Source organism: Acipenser ruthenus, chromosome 1, assembly GCF_902713425.1.
Source record: "Acipenser ruthenus chromosome 1, fAciRut3.2 maternal haplotype, whole genome shotgun sequence".
Taxonomy (NCBI): Eukaryota; Metazoa; Chordata; class Actinopteri; order Acipenseriformes; family Acipenseridae; genus Acipenser; species Acipenser ruthenus.
Window position 1 is genome coordinate 22,900,697 of NC_081189.1, and position 23,539 is coordinate 22,924,235.

A 23,539-nucleotide genomic window follows, 5' to 3' on the forward strand; every position below is an offset into this window, starting at 1 on the left:
CATCAAGAATTCAATGAAACTGAATGGATTTCCAAACTGGTTAGCAAAGAAGGGGATGATGAAAGCATATTCAAATGCCAACCAGCTGAAAACGTCCAGATAATTGCAGCTGCATGTATTTATACCATATGCAGCAGGAATCAAAAGGATATTCAACATCCTCAAAAAGGACATGTGCCTAGAGCACAGAGTTGTCTACGCTCCTGGTATTTTATTCACTGAGCAACACAATAAAACACCTTGGGCAAACTGCTCAAAGCTTTTTCCTCAAACAAGATGACACAAGTATAGCACCTTTCACAGTCGTTAAAGACAATCCTATTAAAAGCTAAATTGATCTTGGTGTGTAACATTTGCACATTTTTATTACTGTTAAACTGAAAACAAAACATTTATTCCAATACAAAAATTAATTCACAGTAACTTTGGACTTCAAATAAGACCCACAATTAAATAAAATAGGCATTTATTTTTGGTTATGTAGCTTTATTGGCTGTGTTTTTCCTTTAGGACGATTTGGAGGAAAACACTTTGGGAATCTAGCCCTAGATTCTCTCAGACAGCTAAAATAATAAGGACCAGATGTAAAAGCAAAAAAAAAAGCAATTTTTCAATAGTGTAGATCATATTACAAACATCCAAATACTTACACTTTATCCATTTAAATTAAGTTTTTGTTTCCTGGGGTGATGGTGGTGCAGAGAAACAAACTACTAAATACGGTGCAGTGTAAAGTGAAATAAAATGTTGCTGCTTTTTCATCTTATTGCTTGAGCTTATCTAACAGAGGTACACAGGGAATGTAAAAACCTAAAGGAACATGTGTTCCGAGTCTAGATTAAATAGAACTGTAAAGCAACCCAGTGGCTTATGTTATCTGAAGCTAGCTGCTTCTGTACGAATTCAAAACATTTCAATCTAATAAACTGTGTCTGAACCCTTGTCCGTTTCACCAAAATCACAGGGCAGACAAGGTGCGCCATCTTTAGACAATATCATCTTTGAATATGTATCACATCTCACAATACTGAACACTAAAGTGGTTCAAAGATGGGTTCGCATTTAAAAGGTGTACAAAGTAAGAACAATTACCTTAATATGAGCAATGCACAATTGGGCTTACACTGGATTCAATACATACAGAAAAGAATGTGGCGATTGACAAGTTTACTTCAGCAAATAAACCCTATTTAGAGATGAAACTACTTCCACAGTAAATATTACATTTTGGAACGTCACTTTAGGCAGAATACATATTCTGCAGACCCTTTTCTTTTTGTTTATTTAAAACTAATGCAGAATTAATCTGTGGGACATTATTCTTTATCCCCCTCCGAAATTAGTTTTTGCAAAGATGACGGTCCCACCCCTGGTCATTCTGCATTTACTTGTGTCCCAATACGTGGTGGAGGACAGTGTACCGGTATATGTAATTAAACATAACACATATCAAACCATTATTTTTAATACAATATAATTTGTATTTAAATAAACAGTCCAACACATAGTACTGTTAGCAGCAACAGAAAAAGGCACATTCATTAACCCACTTTTAATCAGCCAGAATACAAATTAACTTTAATACTCTAAAAAATTGTTAAATTATATATCTGACAATGCTTTATACATAATTCCAGCAAACTTTAGTCTGAATTAAATTTGTAATTTTTTTATACTAATAGAGATGTAATTTTCCACATACAGAAGCCAACCTTTTTAATCTTTCATTGCAGCAGTTTGCTTATTAAATGAATTGTGCTGCTGTCATACATGCCATTTATTTATCAAGCTATTCAATGATAATAATTCATAATCAAAAAAGTAATTTATGTTTCTTTCTTAATTCTAAATGTGCATAAAAAGTTACAAGGGGGAATGCTGATTTTTCTTTTTCACCATCTAAAAATAAAACTTTCTGTGGTCTGTACAATCTGTATAGTGTTATCTAAATAGCACCATAGTTTCTTAGTACAAAAGCATTGTCTCATCCAAGTCCATTTACAAAATAAAATTGTACATTTGAATTGGTCACACTATGCAATAATAATATGTATAATAAAAAATAACAAAGTTTTCTGGTTAGTTTCAGTAAAAGTAATAGAACTGTAGCACAAGTAACAGTTAGTGTAAATGCATTTCTTGAACACATCTGGGAAGAAGATTCCATTTATTTTGTATTTTAGAGGTAAAGAACAGCATTTTGGTATTTACCAGTATTCTCCACACCTTGCTAAAAGTACAGTAGCATTTACATGCAAAAACTGCTTGACCAATATTGTTATCAGTTTTATAACCAAAGCACAGGCTTGCTGATCTGTGGCTTCATCATCACTTAGCTTCAAATGGCAACATCTCTGCATAGAAAGGTACTTGAACAGTCAATTAAAATGTTACCTGTGGTTTGTGCGTATATAACAATATAATCTGGAGTCACACAGGAAGAAAAGCAGTATGAAGCCGGGATAGTGGCAACACTAAAGGTAATTTTGATATCGTTCTTTTCACCCTATTGAATAATGATAACAAAAAAGTGATGTTTAAATATAGATTTTTTTTTTTTATCATAACCAAGAATCGATGATATAGACAAACTAGAACTTTGGTTCAAAAACCTCTAAAGAGCAGAACAGCAGGACTGGATATGTAAACTAGTAAAAAAAAATATATATATATATATATTAAATAGGGACAGTAACTTAAGAGGGGTTAAAGCAGGAAGTTCATATAAAAGACAAATGTTAGAGAAAACTTGCAATAGCTTTTCATAAGGAAAAAAAAAAAAGAAAAAAAAGGACTAAGGACTTGCCATCTATCCAAGACAGACTTCATCTGGCTTCTCACCACTACTTGATAAAATTGAGAACCTTAGTACAACCCTAAATAATGTAATTTATTGGTCCTTTACACATTTTAAGTGAAACAAATTGGGTTTCAGACATTACATGTTGCAACCCAAAGTAATAAAATAGAATCATTGGTGCAATCATATTACTTTCATAATTGTCAAATAAAAAAATGTGTTTGTGCACTGCACCATATTAGGATCCCCAAAAGTCTGATACTATTGAACAGGTTCACAACAGTCTTCATTTTGCCACTGGTCATTTTAACCGATTCTCATTGGCATGTTCTTGACACTTCATTGAACAGACCGGCTATGTTCCGTGTCAAAAATCTGCTTCTAAAGTAGAAGTCTTACACACACCACAAAGCTATGCACTGTATACCAGGTCTTTGACATCAGTGTCCGAGTACAGTGTGCTGCAAAATGTGTTGCGCTGCTTCCTTAATCAGAGATGCTGCTTTTTCCAGCTCCTCTTCCGTCTGTTCAATTGTAACCACTACTCGAATACTGTGGAAACACGTAAACATATGGGTGAATGACACGCTGCACTAGTTTCGGTTTCAGTTCTAAAGCATACGCTTATTTGGTACAGCTGGTTCCACTTGTGTTTAAAAATGAGATACTAAGAAATATGATAACCTAGAATAGAACCAAAATCTGAATTAATGCCTTTATGGTTAAAAAGAAAAATATTGTACCATAGTAAAAGTCTCAAACTGAAGTTTAACTATGAAAAAGACAAATCTTTATGTGTGTGTGTGTGTGTGTGTGTGTGTATATAAAAAACAGGCATTTGTCTTGTGTGGTTAATCTGACTATATAACTATATATATATATAATATAACTTATGCCATCTCTTTAAACAAAGCACCAACTACACAGTAATGTAAGGGGGTATGTCACATCAGATCAAATGGTTTGTTAACATTAAGTAAAATGGAAATATGAGAAAGATTTAAATCACTGAGTGAAAAGGTTATTTTCTGTGGAGCACTAACTGATACAAGATATCTGATAATCAATATAAATCATGTAATGTATTTGAAGTTGGCAAACCCAACTGCTAAGCTTCAGAATCTGAAGTGAAAACGCTGGTAGAGATATCTTTCCCACGTTCTGAGTTTCCAGCCAACACTAAAAAGGTTTAAAAAGTGCTCTTACCTAGGTGGTGGCAGAAATCTCTCTTCTTTGTCCAGGTAATGGGCTTGGGTAAGTGCAATGTGTCTGTTCATACACTAAATACAAATATACATTGTTGAAAAGACCTATCTATGTGGATTAAGCAATTATAGTGGTTAGTATACGTTTAACAAGTTTGTTGCTGTGCTGGTCACAGATAATAAAAATGCCAAGGACTGTATGCTTTTTTTTTCAGATTGTAAAAAGTAGCATCAGTAGGAGGTATATTTATCAAATTATTGAATTGACACAAATTGCACATTACTAATAGACTTTAAATAGTATACCCCAAACCCTCAGGGATAAACAGTTTTTTCTATACTTTACAGAAAAAAAAGAGTCTAGTCTGACATTTGAATTTAAAATGTTCTTCCTACTTACATAATCTATGATACCCCGGAGCAACTTAACATCCAGCTCCCTGGACCCAGTACTCTTCTCCAGCTGCAGATGAAAAGCTGGTGAGATAGATTCACCAACCACCTCGAGGCCAGAAATGCTGCAAAAACCCAAAAGATGATTAAAGTTTTTCAGATACCATCTGAAAACACTTACTATCATACCTAAAACATTGACCTCACTTGGCCATACAGCGAGCTCTTATTACAGGGCAGTCCACTTAACTGCTCGCCTCCCATGTACAGTAAATGCCAATAAAAACAGAGTGATTCACTTTGGTACATGAGAGCTCTTTATGTTAATAATAAAAGGGGAAGGCTCCAAATACAATAACATAGCTAAATATTAGATCCAAGAACATTAACTATAACTCTGTAGGTTTTATGAAAGAAGGTCATTACAGATTTATTTTAGTGCTGGTTCAACACTAAAGTATTGTCTATGGCAGTGGTCGTGCCCGCGAAGCCAGGCCATTGTGCCCGCGGTAGCTGTTCTTAAATGATGGGCCGTGAACACACTTCTGGTGGGTCGTAGCGTGGCAAAATAAAGCTTTAAAACACATTTTCCAACAAAAGCGTCACAGCAGTGTGTTGACAGTGCTGCTGCTTATGCTGTGCTTGTACATACTGAACATATTTCTTTTATCCTGAAGGGCCTCTGCAATACGATCAACCAATTGAATATTTACATTTTCTCTGCGGTAGCCCAATCATAAGTTAGCTGGGTGGGACATAAACTGTGTCTGTTTCAGCTGCAGGTACTGAAGTTAGTTTAACCAATAGGAGAGTCAAATATCTGCCAAGTTTTACCCATCTGTCCAATCATAAGCAAGCAGAGGCCGATCACGGGATTCTGCATGAAAATTGAAGGCGAGTGAGTAGCCAATGGGAAAGTGAAAGACCTGACAGCCGTCCAATCATTGGATTTATTCATTTATTCGGAGTGTTAATATGCCGGGTAAACACTGAATTTCGCCGACCGTTATTGGAGAAAAATAATACATTTCAGTATTTAGAATTTAATTTTCTCTCTCTATATTTTTTAAATTTCACCAGACAAGGGAAACACTGTAGTAGATTTAGTTACAAATCCAATTTCTCTGAATAATTGTACTGGAGATGAGCGATCTTTAAAACAGAGCAGTGTTGACAAATTTGACAAATTGAAACAATGCGAGACGCTATCAATCCTCTTATTTTAGTTTATTCATGGTTATTTGTGTAAAATAACGTATTTTATATAAATTTAAAGAATAAGCGCAGAATGCAATTACTGCCTGAGGCTTGGCCTTACCAGAGTGAGCCAAGAATAACTCCCACTAAAACTACACAGTTCATAGACTAGTTGTGTTATTTGATATGTAAACACTCAAAGAAAGTTGCATATACAGTACTTAATGCATACTTGGCACCCTTTCCAATAAATCCATTTTAAAAGGCGGTCAGAGGTGGTCAAACCGCACCTCACGAGCCCCATGCAGCTCCCAGGCAGTTCCAATGCGGGTCCTAGTGAAATGCTGGGTGACACACACTTTACAGCTTGAATGAACCAAAAAAAGAACAATAAACAAACATGAAAAGAGAAAAAATAAATAAGTTTATTATTTTGTTCTCTGATTCATTCGTGTTTATATTCTTCTCTCTCCTTTCTTTCAGCCTGCATGTTCACTGCAAGGACATTTCGTCACGTAGGACCTTCGAAACCGCACGCTGGTGCATGCGTATTGCGATCACCTGGAGTGAATGCCGGTGTACTGAAAATTGGCTTGCCGGCAGCACAGATTAATAGACTAATCTGAAAAATAGCGCTTCACCTCAAAATGTTTTGGTCGATATTAATAGGACAGATAAAACCAACTGTACATAATATAGTATAACAATGAATTTACCCAAAATGATGTAGCCGTGTCACAAAAACAAAACAAAAAAATGAAATCACACATGCGTGCTTTGTGCAAATAGCTCAGATTTCTAGGTAGCACAGAACACCTGTTGTGCAATTGAGAGTCAATTTTGTAATTGAGTAAAGTGCTCGCTCGTTTAGTAGAGACAATGGCATTGAGTAAACCCTCTACGAGTAATAAATGAAAGTATGAGGATGAAAACCGAGGCTTTAAGTCAGAGTGGAAGGAAGTTTGCTTTCACTGAAAACAGTGGTAAACCTCTGTGTCTCATCTGCAACAAATCGCTTACACACTACAAGGTGAGCTGATGTAATGACTCAAGCGAGTTTTGTATGGCATGGACTATCGCTCGTGGCAAACATCCTTATTCCCATGCATTAATCTTTTTATAAAATTGGAGTGGTGGCGCTAGACTAGAGAATGCATGTTTAAATGTTATATTGTAGGTCTAAAATTATTATATTTATGTATCTTCCGTCTCCTCATGAGCAGGTACTGTAATCCCCTTTGAAATAAATACAGTTCATTTGCCACCCACAAAGCTCTCAAAAGTACTTAATACATGAAGCAAAATTATTATTATTATTATTATTTTTTTTACCGAGCATTCAGATCTTTAAGGGAAGAGCTAGTCAAAAAGAATCCTTATTTAATGTGTTGTTTTTGGTGAAATCCAAGGCAGTTATCATATTTTTGCTTCAATACAACTGAATATAAGGTAATACATACAGTATAAACAGAAATAATGGAAAAACACCAGTGTTACATTTAAAGTTTAATAAACTGTAGATCTACAGTACAATAAACACTACACAGAAACTGTAAGGCTCTGCAATGTTCTATCCCGTTATAATCCTGGAGAGAATAAAAAAGAAAAGTTTAAAACAATGCTAGCATTTAAAATACTAGCATTGTTTGTGTCTGACTTGCGGCTCTCGGCCATATACTTGCTAGAACCGAAGTGATTGTAGTTTATCTTGCTCTTAATTGTATTAGTACTTGTACTGTGATTCTTGAAATGTATTTTTGTTTACGACTGTAAGTCGCCCTGGATAAGGGCATCTGCTAAGAAATAAATAATAATATGAATATGAATATGAATATTTTGGGTCAGGAAGTTTCGCCAACCTGTGGGTCAACTGCTTACAAATTTTAAATAATCTGGACTGATCAAAAATCTGAACAGCGCTGATGTCCCAAGAGATTTTGTAGTTACTGTATATGTAGCTTCAGCCAATCAGAGACTAGTTACAGCAGAGATTACCCAGGAAGTGTAGTGCACATGTGCAAAACCTGTATTAACTGCAAAAGGTAAAAGCTACTGTAGTTCGGTGCCAGTAAACATACATTATTTTAATATACAGCATTTTCTAAAAACAAGGTTTACATTTCAATGGCTGCATCAAAATGAAAGAGAATTCAGCGAGTTTCTGACGTTAAAAAAGTTGTGAAAAGCCTCAAGCATTTATGCAAAACGTAGATACGGTGAATGCAATTAAACGAAAATCACTGCGAACGGCAAAAGACAAACCTTTGGATAATGAAATGTGGTCCTGGTTTGTGCAAGAACGATCCTGTGACACTCCAATTTATGAAATGTATGGAATGCATGGAAACTAACCCAATTTTTATGCTGAGAAAACCTGCCAGTGAGATATGCAGCCCACAAAAAAGTGGATGAATGAAGTATTTAAGGACTGGTTTCACAATTGTGTGCGTGCAGTACGAAAAGAAAGATGTGCTGCTGATAGATAACTGCACAGGACATCTTGCGGAGCTACAATCACTGGATGGGAAGATTCGCTGCATGTTTTCCCAGAACACAACCAGTAAAATTCAGCCGAAGGACCAGGGGGATCAGAGCCCACCCCATACAGCAGTGCAACAGAAAGAATATCACTGCAAAGGGTACTTAAAAGCGTTACCTTAAGTGATGCCGTCTACACTTGTGCTTCAGCATGGACTGAAGTGAAAGCCACAGGCCTGGCAAATGTGTGGAAGAACATGTTAAGTGTACCCGTTACAGAGAATGAGGATGATGATGATGATGATCTACCTCAAGACACTGAACATTTCTGGATTTAGCAAGCAGTAGTAGAAAATGATGTTGATACGGCTGAAGTTGATCAATAGATGAGGTTCGATGACAATTTAGATGGCACTGCTTATTTAACTGAAGAAGAAATTGTGAATTGTTACACAGCCAGCCGTAGAATACAACAATGACTCCAGTGATGAAGAGACCGTTCAACATCATACCCCAGTCCCAACCTGCACCACAATGCTGCCTCAAAGAGAAGGTCGTCACCGACACAAAACTATAACAGAGTTTTTCACCCAGGGAAATTAAAACACAAGGTATGTGTTGCAGTGTTATTTTTCTAGAGTACTGTACTGTATATTAAAGAAGGTACCGTTTGTTTGTTTTTGAGAGCGACATAGCCTGCTACTATGAACTCTGATACTATGTGTTTCGGTACAGTTTTTTGTACTGTACTACACATTCAATCAATCGTACTGCTGTTTTTAAACATATATAATACAGTGTTTAAATGTGAAGTAAATGTCACAAATCCGAACTGAAAGTATGCCCCCCCCCCCACCTCCCTCCCTCTGTTCGGATTTACAATGTTTTACTGTATTGATTTATCTGAAAATGTTGAAGACAATTGAAACCATCAGTTCAAGTATATAACCCCTGCCTGGTCAGACAAAGAACTTAAAGGCTATAAAATAACTACACAGACTTAAAATATGAACTTACCCTTGTAGTGCACTGTGGATGTGTTTGCATTTATCTCGCAACAGTCTGAAAATGTCTAGAAAATTCAGGAAAAATCAGTTTGTTCAATTCTCTTGGTCAAAACAAAAAAAAAAAAAATCAGTCTTCTAATAAAAATGGATTTCTACATAAATCTTGCACACAGTGCATATCAACTACATTTAAAGAGTAAGCAGTGGGGTTCCGAAAAACATAGCGCCATACCTCCACGCATTGCTGCAACTGTTTAATGTACCTGTCATTTTTCTTTTCATTGTTAACATCCTGACAACTTTTTACACTTATAACTAAAGTCTGTTTCAAAACTCTTTTCAAAATCACTGCAGGAAGACCGTACATCATGGATCATTGTAGCTGTGTTACTTGTTTGACAATGTGGGCAATAATCCTTAAACTATCAGTGCACTAGAGCAGACTTTTTGAAGAGAGCTTTGAAACAGACTTTAAAATAGTAAGTATAACAAGTTGTCAGGATGTTAATAATGAAAAAAAATGTTATATATACGTGGGGACGTGCAACGCTATATTTTTCAGAACCCCGCTACTTACTCTAAGATACATTCAATGTAAACATTTCAATAATTGCATATGATTTAAATTAAAACCTATACACCTGAAACCAGGATAAATAAATTATGAAGGGCGATGAATATCTTCAGAAATTCAATGTTCCATTTTCTATATCATAAATACTGTAGTAAAGTCAATTACTGTCAACCTGAAAGCCAAACTCACTGTGTTATCTCCAAGAAACTACAACTTGTGTGTAGTCAAAGCTCCCTATTCAAATATCATATTTATTATGTCCAAAATGTGTACAGCTGTGGCCAAAAGTTTTGCACCATCCTGTAGAAGTAACTAATTTTGCTTCATAAGCTCTAATGAAACCTGACGAATAATGTTACGTTAACATATTGAATTGCATACCGCTTTGCATATACTGAACGAAAAACTGACAAATTGAAAAATATGACATTTCGAAATCTAACATGAAATACTATACTACTACTATGGCTTCCAGTATTTATTTATTTTTTTAATTTTTTTAATTACGTCTCAATCCGAAAATTCTAGGTGGTGTTAAACTTTTGGCCGTATCTGTACATTATATGCAACTATATACAATATACATTTCTATGAAATACCTATATCCTCCTCCATAATATTAAGAGCCTCTATTGCTGCTGCTGCAAGCATGGGTGGCAGAGAGGCTGAAAAGCAGTAACCCTGTCCTGAAAGTCGCTGAAAAAGAAAGAAATAAGTCAAGTGTAATTAATTGGAAATCAAATTATTGTAAAATCAGAGGGGGAGTGGTAGAGATGAGTGGGTTTTTTCGACTATACCACTGCTTAAGAGCATGTGACAGGCAGATTTTTTATCCGTGTCATTTTGGATCTACTGCCAGCCTGCGAACAGTCTGATCCCAAAGAATTCCGACTGAAGTTCTATCCTCCCCTTCATATATAGCTTTGTGCTCAGCTGCTTCAGATATAGATGGGGCATACCACCTTGACATACTCACAAGTTTTTAATAAATATACAAATACATCCTGAATTACCTGATGGTCAATAACAAATGACCTTCCACAGCAAAATCCACCAATTGATGCCAGGGAATTCTCCATGTTTGCACTGATCAGATCAATATCATCAATCTAAAACAGTTACAGATAAAAAGCAATTAAAGAAAGTACATGACACCAGTAAGGTTCTTAGTCTTTTAAGGCTGCAAGACTCAAAGCTTTTAGTAAGCTTTTTAGATGGTACAGCAGTGCACTGTGATGTATGTAAGGGATGAACAACGTTAAGTGTTGAATCGTTAAAAATAATTCACTGGTTCGTGTACTGCGAGGCATGAGAGACTGTGCTTTATTTTCTTACTGATTCAACACTTTGGAGTTGTTTATGCCACTTTAAACATTCCTTCCTAACTGATACTTGTTCGATAACAAGATTTGAGATTACTGTTATTCCTGAACCTGTCCAGAAGATAAGTGAAATAAAAATTAGAAGGGAAGTGTTTATGTGGAAATGAATTTGTAATTATGAAAACTTTTTTTTTTTATGTTAATGTATAATTATATTACTTTGAGCAAACAATCTGAAATGCTAAACTGGAACTGCAAGCCCTTTTCTGCTACATTTGAAATACTGCAATTAACTAATTGTTGAAATGATTGTTGCCTAATAAAAATGAATTGTTCTGACTGTGGTTTTGTTGATGATTCAACAGTTTTCTGTGGATTTGTAGCACAAACTGGATTTGTTAAATCAACAATATATCTGCCCAGCACTTCCCTTCTCTTCAAAGCCACACAGCCACTTTTAGTTTGAAGATTTGTGGAATTAATCAAAGGGTTACATCACAGTAATGTTTTAAATACAAATACCATGGAATGACTCCACACAGATAGAGGCTTGTGGTTCTATTTATTTAGACAATATGTTGGTCATCTAATTTCTGAAAGATATTAAACTCCAGTTCTACTTTAGAGTATGCTCATGTATAAAAATGAAGAAATTCTGTCATATTTTGATGTAATTTCCAAAGACTTACGTTCACGCCAAAATGCTCAGTGACACCTCGTCCATGTTCTCCCAGAACTCCGAAGGACAGGCTTTCTTCAAGAAGAATCCGCACCTTGTACTTGTATTTTAGCTGCACCTAATTTAATATTAAAAAAAAAAAGTTAAGACTTTACATTTTATTTTGATATCTTTGATACCAAAAAAGATTTTACTCGTTCATAACTATAAAACACTCAAAACTTGAAGAAATCAACGAATACAAGTTCAAATTATAAATCGGCCTGCAGCTTGTACATGTTTGTACAGTCACCTTAAAAGTATATACAAATGAGCACTCTTACCAGTTCTGGAAGTGGACAAATGTCTCCGGTGTTTATGTAGAGCCCCTCAACGACTATAAATCTGCGAGTCACACGTGCTTTGCGAGGATTCTAGAGAATTAAATGGCACAAATGTAATTATGGGCATTCATCCCTGGTACTGTTAGAATCAATATTTGGATTACAGTGAAAGGTTATGTTTGAAATCCAACTGGAAAAGTTAGTAGAGGTGTGTGCTTGTGATACAAAGCCCTCTTTCCATGTTAGTAAGATTTATCACTTATTTAACCAAACATGCTTGGTGTTCCAAACCTGGTACATTTGGGAGCTCTTAATCAAGTGTTTCCAATAAACAACAACAAACATGTGTTTTTCTCTAAACACAATTATAACTAACCTCCTGATCTTCAGTTTCTAGTTCCTTCAAAAGACGCTCCAAGTCATCCATATCATTGTGTTTGAAGTATTTGATGTTACTGCGGGAGGCTTGTAACCCCTTCTGAATCGAAAAACATGCAGCTTCATCCCTAAGAGTACATGTAATTATAATTACTTTTTAATCCACATTTGATGCAAACATTGTCTATGCGCCCAATTTTTGTTCTGTGTGCACCAGCTGGTCCTTTATTTTTCTGACAAGGACAAAAACAATGTAAGGGTTTTAAAACTTGTAAGAAACAACATGAATGGAATTGCTTCTACCTCAACACAAGTTGTTTCTTACTAGTTTTATAACAAAGATGTAAAGAAAAAAAAGAGAGACTTCTACCATGCAAATTCTAAAACATGTTATATTATAATAACTAATTTTGGAAGAGGTTTTTTAACCTTTATTTCAATAAAAAGCCAAGAAGAAAAAATAAATTGTCCTTAATCCTCTGATTGCAGCTGATGGCAACCCAATAAGCCAGGTTGTTTCTAAATACTTACACGAACACAATATCCCCCCTCTTTGAGTATGCAGGTATAGCGCTGGCAATGGTTGCAAAGCCATATGAATAAATAATGGCCTCTTCCGTTCTCATGAACTTAGCTAGACGTTCTTCTAACTCCAAGTGAACATCTGAAATAAAAAAAAACAACATCAATACTTCTCAAAAAAGAAACCTTGGAGTTTCAACCAGCATTCAATAACTTAGCTAAAACATAACAAAACATTTATTATGAACTCTTCAGGAGCATACTGTATGTGTTACAATGCAATGTTCTAAGGTTAAAGTTGAGTAAACATACAGTGTTATCTTAATTCTTGATAATGTACTGTATTTATTACTTTGTTTAATATGTAATTATCCTAAAATGCGACATAGCCCTGTCCATACTTTGTCAAGAATTTAAAATATGTGAACTTACCAAATGTTCCATAAAAACCTCTGGGACCACAAGTACCAACGCCATACTTCCTCAGAGATGTTAAAGCTTGGTTCTGAATAGGGATATAGGGATAGTATTAATATTACTACTACTCAGTTATTGAAATAAGTGGTCCACTTTTAGTCCTTTTCATTAGTGTTAAACTTTTTCATTGGAGGTTTAAAGTACTCAATTCCTATTATGTATGAAATGTTATATAAGGGCTGCTCCGATTAACAAATTAATCGGACCGAATAATCAACTAAAGATTTGATTGCAGATCATTTTTTTTTACTATTTAAATCGTGCAGAATTTATATATAAGAAAAAAGAAAAAAAGAAAAGGATATTTCAGGTACTTACAAAGGTAGAATAATTGATTACAAATGTAATAATCAATTATTCTACCTTTTTAAGTACCTGAAATATCCTTTTCATTTTTCTTATTGATCATTTTGGTACACAGCAGTTTTCTTTTTTCTCAAACTATACACACACACACACACACACACACACATATAAAATAAAACCAACCAATAGAAGATCTGCATTTTCTCTGCAGTAGTCCAATTATAAGTAAGCAGAGGTGGGACATAAACAGCTGAAGGTCTTGCGACCAATTTGGTCGCACTGTAGTTGTTTTGTTTCCGATTTAGTTCCTGAGAATAGTCGCCGCAGTTATTATTGTTGAGGTGTACTTATCACTCGCTGTGTGTTATTGTTTTCTGTAAAACATTGATATCCTGTCAGTTAAGAAAAGGCTTAATGCAAAAGCTTGTTTTAATGTTATCTATTACGCCAGCCAGAAACCTGCACTTACAACTGTATTGTCATATGTTCTACATTTTCTTTAAATACTCAAATTAATAAATCAAAACCTGGATAGTAAAGGGTAGTGTCGGGTAATTTAAAACTCAGGTTTTCAGTTACCCGTGCAGACCTCTAATTACATCGATATATACAGTGGCTCTCAAAAGTATACACCCCCATTGGACTTTTCCACAGTTTATTGTGTTACAACATGGAATCAAAATGGATTTAATTAGGAGTTTTTGCCACTGATCAACACAAAATAGTCCATAATGTCAAAGTGAAAAATACAATCTACAAAAATTGTTCTAAATTAATTACAAATATAAAACAAAAAATAATTGATTGCATAAGTATTCACCCCCTTGAGTCAATATTTGGTAGAGGCACCTTTGGCAGCAATTACAGCCATGAGTCTATTTGGATAAGTCTCTACCAGCTTTGCACATCTGGACACTGCAATTTTTGCCCATCATTCTTTGCAGAATTGCTCAAGCTCTGTCAAGTTGGATGGGGACCTTTGGTGAACAGCAATTTTCAACTCTTTCCACATATTCTCAATTGGATTGAGGTCCGGGCTTTGACAGGGCCACTCCAGGACATTGACCTTTTTGTTTTTAAGCCACTCCAGTGTGGCTTTGGCTGTATGTTTGGTGTCACTGTCCTGCTGGAAGATGAATCTTCTCCCAAGTCCAAGGTCTCTTGCAGACTTCAGCAGGTTTTCCTCCAGGATTTCTCTGTGCTTCCATTTTGCCCTTTATCTTCATGAGCTTTCCAGGCCCTGACGCAGAGAAGCATCCCCATAGCATGATGCTGCCACCACCATGCTTCACGGTAGGGATGGTGTTCTCAGGATGATGTGCGGTGTTAGGCTTGCACCAAAGATAGCGCTTAGCGTTGATGCCAAAAAGCTCTATTTTGGTCTCATCAGACCATCAGCAAAACTCTAGCCGAGATCTGATGTGATTTTTTTGACAATGGCTTTCTTTTTGCCACTCTCCCATAAAGGCCAGTTTTGTGAAGCACCCGGGCTATTGTTGCAGTATGCACAGTGTCTCCCAGATCAGCCGTGGAAGACTAACTCCTTTAGAGTTGCCATAGGCCTCTTGGTGGCCTCCCTGACTAGTGCCCGGATACTCAGTTTTTGGGGACGGTCTGTTCTAGACAGATTCACAGTTGTGCCATATTCTCTCCATTTCTTAATAATGGACTTTACTGTGCTCCGGGGGATATTAAATGCTTTGGAAATGTTATATCCTACCCCTGATAGGTGCTTTTGAAGAACCTTATTCCGGATTTGCTTTGAATGTTCCTTCGTCTTCTCATGTGTAGTTTTTGTTAGGAAATGTACTAACCAACTGTGGGACCTCGAAGAGACAGGTGTATTTAACCTGAAATCATGTGAAACACCGTAAATGCACACAGGTGGACTCCATTCAACTAATTATGTGACTTCTAAAGACAATTGGTTGCACCAGAGCTTATTTAGGTGTGTCATAGCAAAGGGGGTGAATACTTATGCAATCAATTATTTTCTATTTTATATTTGTAATTAATTTAGAACAATTTGTAGGTTTTATTTTTCACTTTGACATTATGGACTTTTTTTGTGTTGATCAGTGGCAAAAACTCCTAATTAAATCCATTTTGATTTCATGTTGTAACACAATAAAATGCGGAAAAGTCCAAGGGGGGTGAATACTTTTGAGAGCCACTGTATCTATCTTTCTATATGGATACCCTGTCAAAACGCGTTGTGATGTACAGCTATCTAGTTTATATGCTGCTTTTGTTTTTAACAGTAAAATGCAATACGTTTTAATAAGTAACTTGCAGTGGTCATGTTCTTATAAATAGAAGTTATACGATGAGTGTGCAACCAAGACATCTCTAAAAGGTCTACCATCAAGCTACAACCCTTTGCCAACAGCGATAAAAGTATTTGGATCTTTATTGAGACTTTTTTAAAATTGCCTTATGTTGGTTTGCTCCTCTAATAACAAGCATTGTGGTGCACTTTATGCCGTCTAATTATAATATATATTTCTCTTCTCAGTGCAGACACTGAGAGCAGAACAGGCGGGAGGAATAAAAATAATTTCAACGATGTCTCGGGTTTCATTTGTACAAGGTCTGTGTGACAGAAGGGTGGATAATGTGCAGAAGTGTCTGTTTTTCTGTAGCATTTACAAACCGCTAAAAAGACATTATTTTAAATGAAAGTCCGGGTGAGCGAGTATAAAGACACTTTTTTTTTTTTTTTTTTTTTATGTTTTGCTATCTTCCAGTTAATTTAATTGTTCATCCAAATCGGCATGTATACGTACTACTTTGGGGATTTGTTTGCTGGTAATTGGTCACTCAGTTGTACAGTTACTGAATATCTGTAGCTGTAAAGAAGATGGCTACCAGTACTTTAAATTCTGTGAGGCAGCGCAGTGATTTCAAATATGTGACAAGGCTCCAACTGTCCGCATTCATCTAATATACGGACAGACAAACAGCTGGAACCTTGCTCAACCAATCACACTGCTTGTTTCACGTTGCATTGTCAGCCCTGGATTTAAGGAAAATAAAACAAACAAACAAACAAACAGAGTGTATGTATACACAGACACACACACATACATTCATGTACATACATACAATGGTCTTCTGAAGGGTATTTTAGTTTTCCAGTGAAGAAATAATTCTGTTTAATTTAAAACATGTCCAAAACCACATTTTTTTTCCATGGTGCACTGAATGAATAATAAAGCAATGTGGAAACAAATTAGGCTAAGTGCCCTGCTCTAATGTTATAAACAATACCCACCTTAACTCGCTCATTATCAAGCAGTCCCAGGAAATTAAATGAGGCAAAGTTAATGCACTCCTTCCCGTTCACAATAATCTTATGGCTTGTAGGACTACAATAAGAAAACAAAAAATTAGCTAAACATGCAAAGTATACTGTATACATTTCCAGGATTTCAATTATAAAAATGATCAAACATGCACTATAAATACTGAAGGTACAAAGGGATTATTATTTGCGTTTCCACTTCTGTGACGGAAGTTGGTTTAAGATAAAACGGGGGGAAAATATTTGGACTTCAAATGGAAAAAAGTAATGAAAACATGTTTAAAGATCCCAAAGCCAAAAAAGTTTCATGATCACAAACAGAAGAACTTTTATGTAGGCAAAGAAAATGCAAATTTAGAAAGAAACAACTGAGAGCAATCACTGAACTGCTCATTTGGTTTAAGTTGTTTTCCTACATGCTTGAACGTAGGGGCCTTGGAAACAACTCATGCACTGAAACCTGGTTAACAATGAACAATTAAGAAGATAAATGTACCCTGAAACAACGTCATATTTGGGTGGAGGATGATCCTTTGATACAAGAGGGACCAATGGTTCTGGCTGCCAATCTTCAATCAATTCCTCTTTTTCCTGAAAGTCCAAAATGTGAGATTTAAAACAGTATCCTTGTGAATTTTTTAAAAAACTAAGAAGTTCAATGAAGATCTGTGGCCTCAATAGAGCTCCCAGAGTCTTGTCTGAACTCAGGTACACCAGAGTGTAACCATTAACTTGCCCACTGCAACATTCTGCCACAGTTGTAAGAATAATAATTACCACTTAGAATAATTATTCTTTAACTTCTGAGTTTTAAAGATATGATGACAAACAGAAGTGGTGAAAAAGAATCTAAAGAAGAAAACATTACTTAAGACTTCAATATTTAATAGGGGTGTGCCGAAACTCCCTTTTTTACACAATTATTATCAATCAGTAACAATCCGCCAGTGTTATTTAACATAGAATAAGCAACTAATTGTCTTACCTTTCTTTTATCCATTTGAAAAGAAATATATATCCCATATATCCCATTGTCCACAGCTATAGCTCGAATTAGTTTACGTGATGAATCAGTTAATTTGTTAGTTTTGTAACACATTTTCATTGTCAGTTTACGGCCTCGGTACGGCAGTAAAAAATGTCAGCTCCTGGATGACAGAAAAATTTGCTTCCAATCGGCTTTTAAAATACTCAATGCGGAACTTAATTGCCATTGACTGGTACACAACTGTAAAAGTGAGGGAAAGGAATCTTCTTTTCGTGCTTTGAAAATCCACACATTAATAAATAGGTGTGTTTTGAGGTTTTTTGAAATTTAAATTACTCTGCGTGTCTGAAAGTTATGCGGTTGTCCGTTTATGACTTTTCCTAAATACATGTATTAAACACCCTGACAGCATTTGAAAGGCAGGGTAACAATGAACAATTAAGTTGAAAATAACTAAGTTATAATCCCACCCACCTAGAACCGCCAAAGCCGTCATTTTGACTGCCTTTTACAATTCATGTTTTTGTTTTTAATATAACCTACAATACTTCTCTTTTTTTTTTTTAATATACAAGCCTGTTGTTATCTCTACTGGACCTGGCAGCCATCAATTCCTTTGTTTTGTACAAGGAATGCAACTGGGAAAATCAGTAGGAGAGATTTCATCAGAAGCTTGCTACAGCGCTTTGGCAGAAACATTTCAATCAGCAGTTCAAACTGGATTATGTGCTGCACCGAGTGACGCGCACACACACACACACACACACACACACGAGAAAATATATGTTATTCTCGTTTTAAATTAAAAACTACTTTCATTCTTACAGTTTTGTATGTACATATACCGGTTTACACACTAGTTTCTTTTGAAATGTTTATTTTATTATAGTTTTTCATTTTTTGAAGTAGTGCTTTATATGTGGCAAGTTAGAAAATAAACCCTTTTATGTTTAATTGTTCATTTAAATACGGTGTTTCGGCTGTGCAGATGTTTGATATGACGTGCTTGAGTTGTATCCGATAGTATGTCTTTCGTTTTAATATTGATGTGGTTTAAAATGTAATTGATATAACTGCCAGCGGCGGTTTTAGGTATGAATATAACCACGGCGGTTCTAGTGTTAAAGGTATACTCAGAATATATGATTATCAGCACACCCCTAATATTTACTACACACACAAGCTGCTTTTTAAGTTTTGAATTTTAACAGAAATAGTGTGGTTGCATTATTAATATAATAAGTCATGCAAAAAGGAATGTCTTCAAAATGTTATATTTATTTTACAAAATACATCAAAGTAAATGTTTACCAATGGTTTTATTACCTTCTCTGTGAGATCAGAGCGTTCTTGAAGTTTGTATGTTTTTGAAAACAAAAGTCTGACAATCCACAAAATAAGGAATCCTTCCAAAATCAAATGGTAAGCAGGTGCCTAGGTAAAGAAATATTTATACTTTCAAAAATGAATTTTTATGATATAAATTCCAATTATACACATACAACATTTGATCATGTTTAAAACAGAAGTTTTCCTTTAAACAAGGAACCAAGACATTGTGACATGAGTATGTGTATTGTAAGACAACCCAAGGTTACCTGCTACATATATTGTGTTGATTCCACTATTGTAATTATTGTACACATATAAAAAATGAATATTGTAGCAATAAATACAAATTGTGACACATGGGGGTATGCATTTCATAAAAAAAATAGTTAATTAGTATATAATTTAAATTTGATAAGTTGATTACAAATTTCACCAAATTAGTTTTTTCAACATTTCAGTGGGCCTGTTGCTCACCTTCTCATCCTTTCTGGATAATTAATTCACACCCTTTCTTTGTCAATAAACTTCCTAGATCAATCAACACCTAATGAGGAAACGCTGACGTTTGGCCTAAAACTATACACACAGTAAACTGATTTAGGGAACATGTCTTAAAACAAAAGGAAAAGCAACAGTGTGTGTAATTATACTGGTAATATGTTGTGCACTTATAACAAAAGTTAAAAAAAAAAAAAAAAAAAACAATTACAATAAACAAGAGATTCCATTATAGTAACTAACTAAGGTAACTAAACGTGTAGTTGCTTAGAAGGTGTAGCGGCAATGGCAGGCTGTAGGGTATACTACAATTTATTTTATTTTAAATGAATCTGAGCAAACAAAACGTTATTAATATGAAGATACTGGATTTGTATTTCAAATCTTGCAATTAACTAACGTGCACGTCATCTGACAACATATATCCAGTATAAATATATTAATTTAATAAGATGAAATTACCAATGTTACAGAAGATAGGAATTAGACAAGTATATCGAATTATTTGAAATAATGTACACAAAATGTGTGTAGAACTCAATAAACATCCAGGTAATCTCTCCTCAGCAAGTACACCTTGACAAGGTACATTGGGCAGGTCGCAGCACCTCTTGTCCGCCTCTGCGCTGTGCTGATTGGCTCCTACCTCCTATTTCACAACATTAATTGGCTCTCCTTGCTGTCAATTGCAAGCGGTAGCCTCGACAACACTTCCTGAAGTGGCAATCCAGTTCACCAGTTTTATTCGGAGTTATCAATAACCTATGAACTTATTCAATAAAAAAAAGTCTATCCAAAACTCAATCTGAAATGTCTGAAATAAATACCTTTGGATGATACAGTCTTAAATACAACCAGTTTTGAGAGTTTAGTTTATTACCTCGTAAAAAGCTTGCACCATCTCCACCAACACCCACTGTTGACCAGACGCCATCTTGGTTAGTTTACGCAATCGTCACCCTGACGTCATCATTGCTGCTGCAGTGGAACAGCGCAAGCGTAGTCATCAAAGTGTGTGAGCAAGCTATGGGCAGAAGACACATTTATGGTAGAACAATGCCAAACGTGATTCAGACGATAAGACGATAGGGGCATTTCTCCAAAGATGTAACAGGCACAAGATAAACGAGATAATGCGACCCAACGTAATATTAGAATGTAACTAGTTTCCGTTTGTTTTGGTATCTGACAATATAAACAACTTCTTAACGTCAGTGAAGTCTTTAAGAGGAAACTAGAAAGTGAAAAAAATGCATTGTCGGACTGAATTGAAAATTACTTGGAAGGTGTATAATTAGGTTTAACAGATTTTCAGAGTGAAAAAAATTGCTTTTTTTACATCAGTTCATTGAAGCTGTTGCAACTCTGAAGCAATTAAAATAATTATAATAACACAATCACAGTAAAATATTTTTTTAAAAAAATCAATCATTTGAGATATATATATATATATATATATATATATATATATATATTCAAAACACAATAGGGACTAACTTAAAGGGCTAACCTGGCTGGTGGCACTTCCAAGTTAAAAAAAAAACAAAAAAAAACTAAACAACTAAAAACTATTATTTGTATTATTTATTTATTTTGCAGACACCTTTATCCAAGTTGATTTACAGGTGTTACAGTGCAGTACAGGGTTACAATGCAAAATTAATATTTTAAATACAGTATGGTTTACAAACAATTATTGTCAGCAAACAGTGTACCAAATCAACAACGTGCTCTAGAAAATGTTTGATGGGGGTACAGAAGGTTGTCATAATGCTTTATTTGTCAGACCATTTATTCTGACATGATCTAGGTCAAAGACTACAAAGTTGCATTTTATGTAGAAAATTGGGCTTTGAATTTGTACAAAACGTCACTGTCTCCTCATTCTGATCAATGAATGGTTCCCATGAGGGGAGCAGATGTAATTGTCATGCCACCACTGCCCCCCTGCTACTTCAGATTCATAAACAATTTGAGATGCCAACTTGTTTTGTTATGGAAACTCTTTGGGGAAAATATAACAGAACCCTTCAAATTGAACTGGGATCCTAAGATGGGTGACTGATTATAATAAAGAACAAATTAGATATTGGCTTCATACTTGGTACACACAACTGTATTATTTATTTATTTATTTATTTATTTATTTATTAGCAGACACCCTTATCCAGGGCGAATTACAATTGTTACAAAATATCACAGTACAAAGTATCAGATTGCAAAATGTTCACAATATCACATTACAGATAAAAGCAGCTATAAAGTACAATAAAATCAGTAGCAAAAAACATCATATTCAAATAAGAGCAAAAAAATAGAGAATGGGAATAATTACATGTAAGAGCGGGTTCGACTAAGAGCAGTTAACAAAAATATTTGCTTATACAAGTAAAGTCCAGTATGAGCAGTAATAAGTACAATGAATGGATGAGAATGATTTCAGGTAAGAGCAATTAGAAAAAAAAAAACATGAATACGGATACCTCTAAGAGTAAAGTCAAATACAAGATACGGGAAGTAGTTATAATTAAGAGCAGTAGTAGAATACGGCAAGGTGTGGAGCAGTTCAGTGCAAGTACAAGCTGATGCAAGTACTGGTACAATTGGGTGCCATATAGTCCAGTATAGTTGAGAGTTGTGAGGATTACAGATGCTGTCTGAACACCTGTATTCAGACAGCATCAGGTGCCGGAAGGTTGTCAAAGACTGAGAAGTCCTGATATCAATGGGTAGGTCAGCCCACCACTGGAGGGCAAGGGTGGAGAAGGAGCAGGCTCTGGAAGCGGGGGAGTGGAGGAGGGTACTGCCAGTGGTGGAGGAGCGGAGGGGGCGAGAGGAGGTGTAGGGAGAAATGGTAGTCTGGAGATAGGAGGGAGCAGAAAGGTCAAGACAGTGATAGGCAAGCACAAGAACTGGACGCTAGCAGCAATAGGGAGCCATTGCAGAAAGTGGGTGGTGTAGCATGGGAGAAACTAGGAAGGGAAAAGGCAAGCAATAGTGTTTTGGATGAGCTGGAGCGGACGGATGGCAGAGGCAGGGAGGCCGGCCAGGAGGGAGTTGTAGTAGTCAAGACGGGACAGTACCAGCGCCTGAACTAGGAGCTGTTTGGAGTAGTCGGTGAGGATGGGGAGAATTCTGCATATGTAGCTGAGGAAGAAGCGACAGGAGCGTGCCAGAGTAAAGATGTGCTGAGAGTAAGAGAGGGAGGGGTTGAGGGTAACACCAAGGTTCTTGGTGGATGAGGAGGGAGAGAGTATTGTGAATTCAAGAGGAATAGAGATAGAGAGAATAGAGATAAGGGGACCCAGGGAGCGGGTGTAGAGAAAACAGGAGGGGTCCCAGGACTGAGCCTTGGGGGACACCTGTCGAAAGAGAGCAAAATAGGAGGAGAACCAGGCAAGAGCAGTGCCGGAGAGTCCCAGATCAGCGAGGGAGGACAGGAGGATAGAGTGGTCGACTGTGTCAAAGGCTGCAGAGAGGTCGAGGAGAATTAGGACAAAGGAGAGGTAGGCGGCACAGGCCGAGAGTAGAGAATTAGTGACAGAGAGAAGAGTAGTTTTAGTGGAGTGTGCCGGGCGAAAATCAGATTGGAGGGAGTCGAGTAGAGAATGTGTTGACAGGAAATCAGAGAGCTAGAGAGGAACAGGAGAAGGAGACAGGACGGTTCTAGAGGGATGAGAGATCCAGGGAGTTTTTTTTTTTTAAGATGGGGGTGATGCAGGCCTGTTTGAAGGCAGAGGGGAAACAGCCAGAGAG

The 23,539-nt window shown here is 36.0% G+C and overlaps 1 protein-coding gene across 1 annotated transcript; it reads right to left on the reverse strand.

Annotated features, from left to right (window-relative positions):
* Window positions 1-1,445: 1,445 nt before the first annotated feature.
* Window positions 1,446-20,811, reverse strand: LOC117409385 (serine palmitoyltransferase 1). Its single transcript, XM_034015361.3, has 15 exons — window positions 20,664-20,811; window positions 19,280-19,387; window positions 17,462-17,556; window positions 16,936-17,029; window positions 13,311-13,383; window positions 12,888-13,020; window positions 12,355-12,484; window positions 11,979-12,068; window positions 11,666-11,773; window positions 10,668-10,763; window positions 10,254-10,350; window positions 9,091-9,145; window positions 4,406-4,523; window positions 4,007-4,080; window positions 1,446-3,352 (listed from the first exon to the last, which is right to left on the reverse strand). Exons 1-15 carry the CDS (start codon window positions 20,715-20,717, stop codon window positions 3,241-3,243), a joined length of 1,437 nt encoding a protein of 478 aa, XP_033871252.2. The 5' UTR covers window positions 20,718-20,811; the 3' UTR covers window positions 1,446-3,240.
* Window positions 20,812-23,539: the final 2,728 nt, after the last annotated feature.